General features: G+C 41.1%; 1 protein-coding gene across 1 annotated transcript in view; it reads left to right on the top strand.

Annotated features, from left to right (window-relative positions):
* The window catches only part of PIGX (phosphatidylinositol glycan anchor biosynthesis class X), a gene marked incomplete at its 5' end in the record, with an annotated part of 41,875 nt that extends 30,329 nt beyond the window's left edge, over nt 1-11,546 (top strand). Inside the window, 2 exon segments of the mRNA XM_027775057.1 lie at nt 4,001-4,101; nt 11,347-11,546. Of these exon segments, the coding sequence (XP_027630858.1) occupies nt 4,001-4,101; nt 11,347-11,490 (245 nt within the window).
* Between the last annotated feature and the right edge of the window lie 2,542 nt (nt 11,547-14,088).

The following is a 14,088-nucleotide window of genomic DNA, read 5'->3' as shown; positions in this document are numbered from 1 at the left end:
TTTTATCTACTTATTGTTATTCTTCAATGGGACCAGAGAGAGAGAGAAAGGGAGAATGAGGAAGCAAGCTGCCAGGTCTGGGACTCGAAACTTGGTTGGCCATGTAGGAGTCCAGTGTCTTAACTACTATGTCATGTGCTAGCGCCCAAAATGGGCAATCTTAAACACTATAGCTATATTTTTATAATAAAATTATATTCCAGGGCTAGCAGGTAGTGTAGTGGTTAAGGCACTGAACTCCCACATGTTTGACCACAGTTCGAGTCTCAGACTTGGCAGCCTGAAAATCAAGCTGGGCACATGTGCATGTATGCTCAGAATCCCATGAGGGGAATGAAAGAGATTGCTGAATGGCCATCCCCTCTGGGGGTGAAGGGTGATTTCTCACTTTCCCTCTATCTCTATTTCTATCCAGTAAGCACATGTGCCCAATGGCAAAAACCTTTAAAAAGAATTATTTCCATTAAATCTCTTACATGTTTCCCTCTTTCCTTTCTTTTTCTTCAAAACAATCTGTTGAAGAACCTGGGCCATTTGACCTGCAAAGATTCTCATAAAGGGTTTTTTTTTTTTTTTTTTAATTAAAAAATTATTTTATTTAACTTTTTTCTTTTTGAGAGTTTTTGGGTTTTTTTTTTTTTTTGAGAGGGTTTTGCTATAGGGCGCGTGCGCTCGCCAGACAGACAGAGAGACAGAAAGCGAGCAATCACCCCCCAGCAGGGATGGCCACACCACAATCCCTTTGATTTCTTGCTTTCTGTCTCTGTCTCTCTCTGTCGCTCCGGTGAGCACACAGGCCCTATAGAATACGCTAACTGCTGGTCCCCGAGAGGTTTTTTCTATAGGGCCTGTGTGCTCACCGGAGCGACAGAGAGAGACAGAGACAGAAAGCCAGAAATCACCCCCTAGGGGGGATGACCATGCCGCAATCCCTTCTCCATTCTCCCCTTGGGGTCTTGGGCACACACGCACTAGCGCCCAGAGTGAGTTTAAGCCACTGGATCTGGGACTCAAACTGCGGTCGACTACATGGGAGTTCAGCGACATAGCCATTACTCCAACTGCTGGTCCCTATTTTTTTAACTTTCTTTCTTAATTAACTAATTAATTAATTAATTAAAGTTGGCCAGAGGGATAGAGAGAGAGAGAGAGAGAGAGGGAGAGAGAGAGAGAGAAAGTGAGAAAGCAAGCTGTCAGGTCTGGGACTCGAACTGTGGTAAGCCATGTGGGAGTCCAGTGCCCTAATCTCCACACCACCTGCCGGCCCTGGTAGATTATTTCTTGTAAATTTTGTCCATGAGTTTTTAGTTTTGCTCTGTATTTGGTTTTTCTCTTTCATTGTGGGTATTTGAGTAAATTTAAAAGTTTGCTTTTGCTATTTGTAGTCTCCTCAGAATAAAGCCTTTTTTTTTTTTTTTTTTTTAATAACTTTAAGAGGCTCCCCTTTTAGGGCCAGCCTGTGGCATAGTCACTATGATGGCTGGATCCCACATAGCTAACTGCATGGTTTAAGTCCTGGACCTGGAGGCTTGAAAAACACCCTGGGCGTGTGTGCGTATATGCCCAAAGTCCCAACAGGAAAATGGAGAAGGGATTGTGGCGTGACCATCCCCTCTAGGGGTGGTTTTGCATTTCCCTCACTCTCTTTCTGTTTCTGGTGAAAGCAGACACCCCATAGCAAAATCGGGGGTCATTTTGTTTAGATTTTGGTTTTGTTTCTTCGTGTCTCTAAATTTGGGCTTAGATTATTTACAAAAATTTGTAGTACTATTAACTTAGTAACTGACAAATGGGGGACCAGCAAGTGGCATGGTGGCTGAGGGTACAGGACTTCCACGTGGCAGAGCACAGTTCAACTCCTGTACCCGGTGGCTTGCTTTCTCACTTTCTCTCTCTCTCTCTCTCTCTCTCACTCTGTTCCTCTCTGGTCGAATTAAAATAAATACATACACACTTGCATACGTAAGTAAAATAAAGTTCAATAAAATAATTCTAAAGAAAAAGTGATATATTTACTAAAAAAATAAATAATAAACTGACAAGTGGGAAGTTTATGGCGTAATGGTTACATCGCTGGACTCCCACATAGTTGACCACAGTTTGAGTCCCACACCCAGCAGCTTAAAACTCAAGCTGGGCGCGTATGCATGCATGCCTGAAAAATCTCACGAGGATTAAGGATTGTAGCATGGCCATCCCTCCTGGGGAATGATTTCTTTCTTTCAATCTCTGTCTCTCCCATAAGCATATGTGCCCCATAGGAAAAATCTCTTCCTAAAAAAAAAAAAAAAAAAAAGTGTTGAACTGTATTAGCTTTGTTCATCCAACCTAGTTTTCTGTTTCTATGAATCGTACCTTTTCCTCACCCCAGATAAAGTCTGAAAAAGCACCCCTCCTGAGAGAACTCTAGGGGTTCTGGTGTTCTGTGTGTGTGTTTAAAGAATTATTTAATTGTATTTATTCATTTATTTGTTTTAATTTGACCAGAGAGAGAGAGAGGGAACGTGAGAAAGCAAACCACCAGGTCCAGGACTTGAACTGTGGTCAGCTATGTGGTAGTGTCCAGCACCTTAACCACCACACCTTCTGCTGGCCCCAGTATTCTGGTTTTTGATCTGAGTGTTCGTTATATAGATGTGTTTCACGTGGAAATTTATCAAGTTATACACTTAGGACGTATTTACTTTTCTGAACGTATGCTATACTTAAAAAAGAAAAAAAATTACATTACATTTTTGTTGTTGGGGGCCAGCAGGTGGCATAGAGGTCAAGGGCACTGGACCCCCACGTGGCCGACCACAGTTCGATTCCTGGACCTAAGGGCTTGCTTTCTCACTTCCCCTCTCTCTCTCTCTCTCTCTCTCTCTCTGTCCCTCTCTGGTCAAAATAAAGTAAATAAGTAAAATTGAATAATTTTTAAAAATTGTTGTTGTTTGAACCCGCCCTTTTGCACAGTGGGTAAGCGCCGTGCTTTGGGAGCTGGGTCCCGCATTGCCTATGCAGTTTGAATTTCGGCCCTGGTGGCTTGAAAGACACTGGTTCAGAATGTTGACAGGATGGAGAAATGGAGGAAAAAGAATTGTGGAGGGAGTCTTCCCTGTTGGGGAAGACTCTAGCAAATGATGTATCCTCTGTCAATTAAAAAAAACAGTAATTTTTTTTTTTAATGTTTCACACCAAACTTTTTTCCTTATTTAAATTTTATTTTCTTTATTCATGATAGAGCATGTCTACACACATGTGAGAGAGAAAGAGAGAAGTGAGCACCCTCCACACGGCCTGGTCATGCTGCAGTCCCCTCCCTGCAGTCTTCAAGCCCAGTAGGACCTGGGCACTCACACATGTGCCTGGCACATTTCAGGCTGACTGGACATGGGACTCAAACTGTGGTCGCATTGGGATCTGGCTTCTTCTGAGCAGTGCTTTCACTGCTATGTCCAGAGCTGACCCAATTACATTTTTAAGAGTGGCTCCTGGTAGTAGTATAATGGGATTTGTTAAGAAGTCATGGTCAAATTCTGTAGTATCTTTGTGATTTTATTATTTCTTTCTACATAAAAAAAGGATGTTAAAATAACAGCATGTCGGGCCAGCAGTTGGCATAATGGCTATGCTGCTGGACTTCTATGTAGTTGACCATGGTTTGAGTCCCAGACCCGGTGGCTTAAACTCACACTGGGCGCGTGTGCGTGTGTGCCTAAGATTCCGAGAGGAGAATGGAGGAGAAGGGATTGTGACGTGGCCATCCCCCCCAAGGGGTGATTTCTCGCTTTCTGTCTCTCTCATTTTTTCTTTTTGGGGAGTGCACATGCCCTAATGCAAAAACCTCTCAAAAAAAAAAAAAAAAAAAAAAAAAAAAAAAACAGCCAGAGATAACAGCATGTGAAAATCGGGTACAAGTCATATAGTCCACGTGCAAGACTTCTGTTGAGATTCAGTACAAGCCTTGCCTTAAATCTAAATACAGGTTTTCTGATGTCACATTCTACTGTTTTTTCAGAGTTCCCAGTTTTGAAATGCTGGGCCCAGTCAGAAGTGGCAGCTCCTTGTGATTTGAAGACTAAGGATATCTGCCAGTGGAACAATATGAAGTATAAATCAGTAAGCTAATATTTTGTGTTGTTAGATCTTGCCGCCTCATTTAAAACTCTTTGTATAAAGTTTCTGCCACATTTAAAGAGGTGGTGTTTTCTGTTGTAACATAGAAAGCTTTTTGTCTTATTTTTAGATTTATATACTTCTTTTTTAAAATACTTACTTATTTATATCATTCCACTTATTATTTTTTAATTTGACCAGAGAGAGAGAGAGGGAAAGCGAGAAAGACAAGCCATCAGGTCTGGTTGAACTGTGTTGGGCCATGTGGGAGTCCAGTGCCTGTAACCATCATGCCACCTGGTGGCACTATGTGTTTACTACTTCTGAGAGCAGGGGAGACAGAGAGAGAGATAGCACTTAAGACAGGACCAGCCCCTGACATGGTGGTTAAGGCAGCTGGGTCCCACGTAACCAACTGCATGGTCCAAAATGGAGAAGGGATTCCCCACAGTGGCAGGGGGTTGGGGTTGGGGGGAGTTGAGTGGCACTTTCTCACTTTCCCTCTCTCTGTCTCTCTCCAGTGAGCACATACACTCTCTGGCAAAGAAAAAAAACAAACAAACAAACTACAAAATGAAACAAACAAAAAACTGAAAGTTGGGGAGGTCAAAACTCCTAAAAATGTCCTGAATTTCCTATTGAATAGATGTACATATAAAATAGCAATACAACGGTCTAGAAACTATCATAGTTGAAATGATACTACCTTGAGTTTCATTTTTCTTTTCTCACTTGTTCTTTTTTAATAATTATTTATTTGATTTTATTTATTAATTATTATTGTTTTTAATTTGACCATAGAGAGTCAGAGAGAGAGAGAGAGAAAGTGAGAAAGCACGCCACCAGGTCTAGGACTTGAGTCACGGTTGGCCATGAGGGAGTCCAGCACCTTACCACCATGCCACCTACTGGCCCACTCATTTGCTCTTTGTAAATAATTAGGTTAATTAATTTTGTTCAAAAATTAACAAAAAGTTCTAAATAAAAATGCAGGTTTTTTGATAAAGAGAACCAGATGAACATGCCACTGTTTTTCTTTGCCATTTCATACCTTTACAAAGTATGTCAGTATACTCAAGCTCTGAACCAAGGAAGCTCAATCCTAGCCCTAAAAATCCTGCTCCAAATTTTTAAAAAATCTGTAACTTTACCCAGGGAAACACTGTTGCCATCAGTAGCAAATAAGAAATATTTAAAACAAACACAAAAGGCCAGCAGGTGGTATAGTACTTAAGGTGCTGGACTCCTACATGGCTGACTGCGATTTGAGCCCCAGACCCGGTGGCTTGAAAAGTCACACTGGGCAGGGAACCTGCAGTTAGCGTAATGGCTGTGTCGCTGGACTCCCACGTAGTCGACCACGGTTCGCGTCCCGGACCCGGTGGCTTAAAACTCACGCCGGGCGTGTGTGCGTGCGTGCCCAAGATCCCGAGAGGAGAACGGAGGAGAAGGGATTGCGGCGTGACCATCCCCCCTGGGGGGTGATTTCTCACTTTCTGTCTCTATGTCTCTCTCTGTCTGGCGAGCGCACGCGCCCTATAGCGAAAAACCTCTCCAAAGAAAAAGTCACACTGGGCATGCCCAAGGTCCCAAATGAAGAATGAAAGAGAAAGGATTGTGTGTGTTTATCCCTTCTGGGGGGAGATGTGATTTTTTCACTTTCTCTCTGCCTCTCTCCGGTGAATACACACATCCTATGGCAAAAACCTTAAAAATAAATGAACATACATAAGGAGCTAGATGATGGCCCAGTTGAAAAATATAACTGGTCTGCAAGGGTGACCCATATGGAAGGTTCTGGATTTGTGTCCAGAGATCCTCCTGAGTACTTTGAGGACACGCATGCCTGTGATCCAGGGCTGGCTGAAGATTAGGGTGGATTGGGACCAGCAGTTAGCGTAATGGCTGTGTCGTTGGACTCCCATGTAATCGGCTATGGTTCAAGTTTTCAGTTATTAAATTGGAAATAGTTTTTTTTTTTTTTTTAACAATTATCTTTTTATTTCTTTTGTTTTTGGAGAGGTTTTTGCTATAGGGTGCATGTGCTCACCAGAAAAACAGAGAGACAGAAAGCGAGAAATCACCCCCCCACGGGAGATGGCCGTGCCACAACCCCTTCTCCTCCATTCTCCTCTCGGGATCCTGGGCACGCATGCACATGCGCCCAGCATGAGTTTTTTTTGTTTGTTTTTTTTGTTTGTTTTTTGAGAGGTTTTTGCTATAGGGTGCGTGCACTCACCAGACAAACAGAGACAGAGAGACAGAAAGCGAGAAATCACCCCCCAGGGGGTCTGCCACGCCGCGATCCCTTCTCCTCCATTCTCCTCTTGGGATCTTGGGCACGCACGCACATGCACCCGGCATGAGTTTTAAGCCACCGGGTCCGGGACGCGAACCGCGGTCGACTACGTGGGAATCCAGCGACATAGCCATTACCCTAACTGCTGGTCCCACAATTATTTTTTATTTAACTTTGTTTATTTTAATTTGACTAGAGAGGGACAGGTCTTGGGGGGTAAGAAAGCAAGCCATCAGGTTTGGTACTTGAACCACCATAAGCCGTGTTGAGAGTCTAGTGTCCTTAACCACCACGCCACCTGCCAGCCCCTAAGTTGGTAAGTTTTAAATTTCATTAGCATTGACTTTGTCTTAGGAGTCTGCTGTTTTCTTCTTACCCTCATTAGTTACATAGTCTACTTTCCTCTCCTCACAGTGCTGTCTTTGTACAGTGTATTGCTTTTCCCCTTTTAATTTTTTTTAATACTTGTTTTGTTTTTTTGCCATAAGGTGCATGCGCTCATCAGAGAAAGACAGAGACACAGAAAGGGAAAGTAAGAAATTACACACCCATAGGGGATGGCCACATTGCAGTCCCTTCTCCATTTTTCTTTTGGGATTTTGGGCATGCACACCCAGTGTGAATATCAGGCCACCAGTTCCAGGACTCAAACTACAGCGGGCCATTTGGTAGTCCAGCACCTTAAATCACCCTCCCAGGTGGGGATGGTCCTGCTGCAATTCCTTTTCCTTCATTCTCTTCCTGGAATCTGTGGCATGCATGCACATGCACCCGGCATGAGTTTTAAGCCACGGGTCCAGGACTCAAACCACAGTTGGCCATGTGAGAGTCCAGTGACATAACCACTGCATCATCAACTGCCTCCCCCCCTTTTAATCATCCTTTTGTTCCTTTTTCATAAACTGCTGCTCATCTCCCCCTTTTTTTAAAGACAGGGTCTAGACATGTCCTGATTCTCCTTCCTTGGTTTCCCAGCTGGTATGCACAAACACGCCCTGCCCTGTTTATATAGGTTGCTGTATATCGTCCAAGCCAGCCTTGAGTTTGATACCCTTCTGCCTCAGCCTTCCCAAGTTGCTGGAATCACAGGTGCAAGCCACCACACCTGGCATTTGGTTGGACCAGGAATCCGGCCCATTCTTCCTGTGCGATACCAGCCTGTGGAGCACAGCGTTTCAGCAGTGCACACCACAGTGGTTGGGCATGAGGTCTTTTTAAACTGATGTTTACAGTATTACTATTGGTATTTCTCTTTGTTCCTAATTCTCTGAAAGGATTGCTTTCTTTGGTTGAATGAAACAATCTGTCATTTTTATAATTTACTTTTATGAAGAGTCAAATGAATTGTAATGAAATTAAAATAAATTTAAATTTTAAACCAGCGGATATTAGCACTCTCAATCACATAACCATAAGGCAGGGTTTTTTTTTTTATATGTACTATTGTGAATATTTAGATTTGATATAATACCCTTGTGCTCGCTTAGAAGTCTACCAGCTGTCTACCACTATTTATGGTAAAGACTTACTACAAAGGACTGACTGCTATTTTCTATTAGAGAACTTCCTTTGAACTGACAGAAAGATGGATGATTGTACTAATATCTTATGCAAGGTAGAATTGCTTTTGATTCAATTGTCATTGCAATATAGTACCTGAATTTTTTTCCCCATGCCTAGGGCCAGCAGGTGACATGATGGTTGATGTGCTAGACTCCCACATGACCCACCATGATTTGAACCTAGACCTGATGGCTTGCTTTCTCACTTCCTCTCTCTCTCTCTTTTTTTTTTTTCTCTCCTTCTCTCTCTGGTGAGCATATGTACTCTATAGCAAATGAATAATGGTAAATATAATAAATAATTTTTAAAAATCTGAAATTACATTTGATTTTTTAAATAATTATTTTATTTAACCTCATTTATTATTTTTATTTTTTTAATTTGACCAAAGAAAGACAGAGAGAGAGAGAGAGAGAGAGAAAGAAAGTGAGAACAGAAGCTGCTAGGTCTGAGACTTGAACTGTAGTTGGCCACATGGGAGTCCAGTGCCCTCAACCACCATGCTTTTAAGCCACGGGTCCAGGACTCAAACCACAGTTGGCCATGTGAGAGTCCAGTGACATAACCACTGCATCATCAACTGCCTCCCCCCCTTTTAATCATCCTTTTGTTCCTTTTTCATAAACTGCTGCTCATCTCCCCCTTTTTTTAAAGACAGGGTCTAGACATGTCCTGATTCTCCTTCCTTGGTTTCCCAGCTGGTATGCACAAACACGCCCTGCCCTGTTTATATAGGTTGCTGTATATCGTCCAAGCCAGCCTTGAGTTTGATACCCTTCTGCCTCAGCCTTCCCAAGTTGCTGGAATCACAGGTGCAAGCCACCACACCTGGCATTTGGTTGGACCAGGAATCCGGCCCATTCTTCCTGTGCGATACCAGCCTGTGGAGCACAGCGTTTCAGCAGTGCACACCACAGTGGTTGGGCATGAGGTCTTTTTAAACTGATGTTTACAGTATTACTATTGGTATTTCTCTTTGTTCCTAATTCTCTGAAAGGATTGCTTTCTTTGGTTGAATGAAACAATCTGTCATTTTTATAATTTACTTTTATGAAGAGTCAAATGAATTGTAATGAAATTAAAATAAATTTAAATTTTAAACCAGCGGATATTAGCACTCTCAATCACATAACCATAAGGCAGGGTTTTTTTTTTTATATGTACTATTGTGAATATTTAGATTTGATATAATACCCTTGTGCTCGCTTAGAAGTCTACCAGCTGTCTACCACTATTTATGGTAAAGACTTACTACAAAGGACTGACTGCTATTTTCTATTAGAGAACTTCCTTTGAACTGACAGAAAGATGGATGATTGTACTAATATCTTATGCAAGGTAGAATTGCTTTTGATTCAATTGTCATTGCAATATAGTACCTGAATTTTTTTCCCCATGCCTAGGGCCAGCAGGTGACATGATGGTTGATGTGCTAGACTCCCACATGACCCACCATGATTTGAACCTAGACCTGATGGCTTGCTTTCTCACTTCCTCTCTCTCTCTCTTTTTTTTTTTTCTCTCCTTCTCTCTCTGGTGAGCATATGTACTCTATAGCAAATGAATAATGGTAAATATAATAAATAATTTTTAAAAATCTGAAATTACATTTGATTTTTTAAATAATTATTTTATTTAACCTCATTTATTATTTTTATTTTTTTAATTTGACCAAAGAAAGACAGAGAGAGAGAGAGAGAGAGAGAAAGAAAGTGAGAACAGAAGCTGCTAGGTCTGAGACTTGAACTGTAGTTGGCCACATGGGAGTCCAGTGCCCTCAACCACCATGCTACCTACTGCCCCTACACTTGATTTTTTTTATATGTATAAAGAATATACTTAGTGCTTATTTATAAAAGTAGTATATACTAATGCTAAATAAATAATGAACCTATTAAAGCATTTTGAACTCAGTTCCCTTTGAAACCATATAACTAAATAAGCAATCATTAAGCATTGTTTTTTTGTTTGTTTGTTTTTTGTTTTTGAGAGGTTTTTCACTATAGGGCGCGTGCGCTCGCCAGACAGACAGAGACAGAGAAACAGAAAGCGAGAAATCACCCCCCAGAGGGGATGGCCACGCCGCAATCCCTTCTCCTCCATCCTCCTCTCAGGATCTTGGGCACGCATGCACACGCGCCCGGTGTGGGTTTTAAGCCACCAGGTCCGGGGCGCGAACCGCGGTCGACTACATGGGAGTCCAGCGACATAGCCATTATGCTAACTGCTGGTCCCAGCAATCATTAAGCATTTACATTTTGTGTTTTATTTGTTCTTTATATAAACCAGAAAAAGTAGATGATTATTACTGAAGTGGTGTTTTGTATTATTGAAGGATTATTGAAGATGCCATTTTTTTGAAAGATAATTTTCACCTAACACTTTGTTGTAGATTGGGTTGGTAACTTTTTGGGGGAGGAGTGGATGATATCATAGTTTTGGTATTTATGAAAAGAAAACAGAAATGAAAACTGTTCTTAGGTTACCTAAATTTCATTTTTTTTTAAACTTAAAAAAAATTTTTTTTATGCTTGCTAGAGGATACATGTGCTTACCAGAGAAAGACAGAGAAACTGAGCAGGGACAGAAAGCTACGGAGCTCCCTGAGTGGAGCATGGTCATGCCACAATCCCTTCTCCTTCACTTCTCCATCCTGTCCAGATTTCAGGCATTCATGCACAGGTGCCTGGCATGTTTTTCATGCCACCAGGGTTGGGACTTGAACCGTAATAGACTGTGTGCTGTCTGGGTCACCTAACTGCTAGGCTACAGGGCCAGCCTTTAAAACTTATTTTTAAACCACAACATTTCCTACCATTTCTAATCCAATCCCTTTTTCTTCAATACCAAAGAGAAAATACAAACTAAGTTGAACATAGTTCTACATCACTAGTAGTAGTAAAGGACACACTCAGTTGTGCAGTTTGTGAACACCAAACTTGTAAAATCTAGTGGGGGAGAGAAACCACAAAGCAGGAATAAATGGATACTTTAGTTTTGTTGCATTTAATGTTTTCTCTGAGGCTTCAACTTTGAGAGAATTCCCTACTCTGATGTGACATATAGCAAGAGAAATGTTTATGTGACTACATAGGTAACACTGAGATACAGCGCTCTTAAAGAGAATATATTCAACTCTGTATAAAGTAGAAAAAGTTGGATTTAATGAGAAAGTTTGAATTACTGTGGCAATTGGCTCTGATTCTATAACAGTAAATAAAATACTGGATCTAACAGAAACAATCAAACACATGTAGTGTAGCATTGGCTGAAAGATATTCAAAAGAGAAAAGAAAAAGGTAAAATTAAAAACAAAACAAATAGTGGTCTTACTCTGGCATATGCATTTTAAATGTTCTCTAATTTCTCTATCCTTCTCCTTGTAGGTCTATAAGAATGTGACTCTACAGGTTCCAGTGGGACTGACTGTACATACCTCTTTAGTATGTTCTGTGACTCTGCTAATTACAATCCTGTGCTCTACGTTGATCCTTGTAGCTGTTTCCAAATATGGTTATTTTTCCCTATAGAGTTTATGCAATTAGATGCTTTCTGTAAACCTAAATAAGACCTATTTGTGACTAGAGGTGTTCTAGAATTAAGTGATTTGTTTTATTTTTTTGTCTTCATTTATGGCTAAAATTATGTTTACCAGAGGAAATTTTGGATTATTTTCAGCTAATGCCAAAATTTACTGCACTGTTGGGGAGACACTTGATTATCCTTATGCATTAAGTATCAGTAGAGAAAATTGAATTTTGTTAACTTTATATTGTAAGAAATGTTTTTAGCTTTATGTGAGGTAGAAAAAATGAATTCTGTATGTATTAGAGATATGGCTTCTCATTTTATTAATAGAAACCTTTCAGTTTTAGCTAAAATTGAGAATATCATTATAAATAAGAATAAAATAATTTGGATGGAAATCAAGTTTATTTAAGAATTAATTTATTTAAATCATTTATCCAGAGTTCAAAGAAAATCAGCTAAGAACTTATTAACATCAAAATTGGTTATTCTTGGGACCAGCAGGTAGTGTAATGGCTATGTCATGGACTCCCATGTAGTCGACTGCAGTTCACGTCCCAGACCTGGTGGCTTAAAACTCACGCCGGGTGCGTGTGCGTGCATGCCCAAGATCCTGAGAGGAGAATGGAGGAGAAGGGATTTCGGCATGGCCATCCCCCCTGGGGGTTGATTTCTCACTTTCTGTCTCTTCTGTCTCTGTCTGTCTGGCGAGTGCACGCGCCCTATAGCAAAAGCCTCTCTCTCAAAAAAACATTGGTTATTCTTTAAAGCACCTCCATTCTTCTTTTATAGTCTAGAATATTTTTTCTAATGTGTGAATTGGCGAAGTTCTTGGTGAAACTAAACACTAAGAGTTAGTACTGAGTTTGTCAGGAAGTCAACTCTTTAATTTTAAAGAGCATATTTTATTAAGTTGTACATTTACAAAAATATTAAATCTTTTTAAAGCAAAGGGTCTTGATTTACTGTTGTATTGGGGGGAGGAGGAAATAGAAAATAAAGTGCCATAGGCTAATTACAAAATAAAACTTTAGGACAGATATGTTCCAGTACATAAGCCAGTGACCCAGGCATGCTGGCATTGTTTGTTTTATACAGAGTAATGGCATGTAACCACAGTTCTTTTTGATATCACTGGTTAATTTGCTAAAACTTTGTGTTTTTTTGTTTGTTTGTTTTTGTTTTTTTGGAGAGGTTTTTGCTATAGGGCGCGTGCGCTTGCCAGACAGACAGAGAGAGACATAGAGACAGAAAGCGAGAAGTCACCCCCCAGAGGGGATGGTCACGCCGCAATCCCTTCTCCTCCATTCTCCTCTCGGGATCTTGGGCACACACGCACACACGCCCGGCGTGAGTTTTAAGCCACTGGGTCTGGGATGCGAACCACGGTCGACTACGTGGGAGTCCAGCGACATAGCCATTACACTAACTGCTGGTTCCCAAAACTTTGTGGTGTTTTAATGGGAATAAATCTTTCATAATTTGACATGTGTGGATGACTAGTCATGATAGTGCTGTTTTTTTAAATTTTTATTTATTCATTTATTATTTTAATTTGACCAGAGTGCGGGGGAGTGAGAAAGTAAGTCACTAGGTCCGGGACGCAAACCATTGTTGGCCATGAAGGAGTGTCCAGTGCTTTAACCACCATGCCATCTGCTAGTGCCCTGTTTTGTTTTTGTTTTTTAATTGCCATAGGACATTTGCACTTGCCAGAAAGAGAGAAAGCACCCCCAGTGGGGGGCATGGTCACACCGTAATCTCTTTTCCTCCATTTCTCCTTCCATCAGGATTTTGGGCATGTACATGTGTGTGCCCAGCATGTGTTTCAAGCCATTGGGGCTGGAACTCCAATCATGGTTGTCCATATGGGATTGGACTCCCTTAACCATTTAGCTATGGAGACAACCTTTATAATGCTTTGAAGGTGTGTTTGAGACTTAAATATTGGAAAAGACAACTTAATGCCATAAAGCAGAAATATTAGAGCTCTTTAAAATTACTAAAATTTCTAGCCCAGTTGCAGTTTGTGGGCTAAGGTGCTGTGTTCTGCAGGCTGGGATAACAGGGAAGGTCTGGGTTCAAGACCCGCTCCAACTTGAAGGCTGAGCCCTTCCCTGTAAACTCAGCAACTTGGAAGACTGAGATGGGAGGACTTCAAGCTTGAGACTGGCCTGGGCAACATAGTGAAAGTCTGGATTTTTGAAAAAAGAAAATAAAAGTTGGATGTAATGGTGTACACCCATAGTCCCAGCAGGAAAGTTGAGGCAGGACTGTGCCGTGGCGAGACACTGTCTTAACAAATAATAATAAAAAATTAAAATGATGTAAAATTTCACTCCAGACTAGTTTCATACCTGTTTATGTTTTTTTTCTTTTTTTGTAGTTTGCCATAGGGTGCGTGTGCTGGCCGGAGAGAGAGAGAGAGATGGAGAGAGAGAGAGAGAGGAAACGTGAGAAATTGAGAAATCATTCCCCAGGGGATATAGCCATACCACAGCCCCTTCTCTTCAGTTCTTCTCTTGGGGATTTTGGGCACACATGCCTGGCATAATTTTCAAGCTGTCAGGTCCGGGACTGGAACTGTGAAGTTGGCCATA

Source organism: Tupaia chinensis, unplaced genomic scaffold (genome assembly GCF_000334495.1).
Source record: "Tupaia chinensis unplaced genomic scaffold, TupChi_1.0 Scaffold000515_1, whole genome shotgun sequence".
In the NCBI taxonomy this organism is placed as follows: domain Eukaryota; kingdom Metazoa; phylum Chordata; class Mammalia; order Scandentia; family Tupaiidae; genus Tupaia; species Tupaia belangeri.
The sequence above is the reverse complement of the archived record's forward strand: the minus strand, read 5'-3'. Positions and strand labels throughout refer to the sequence as shown.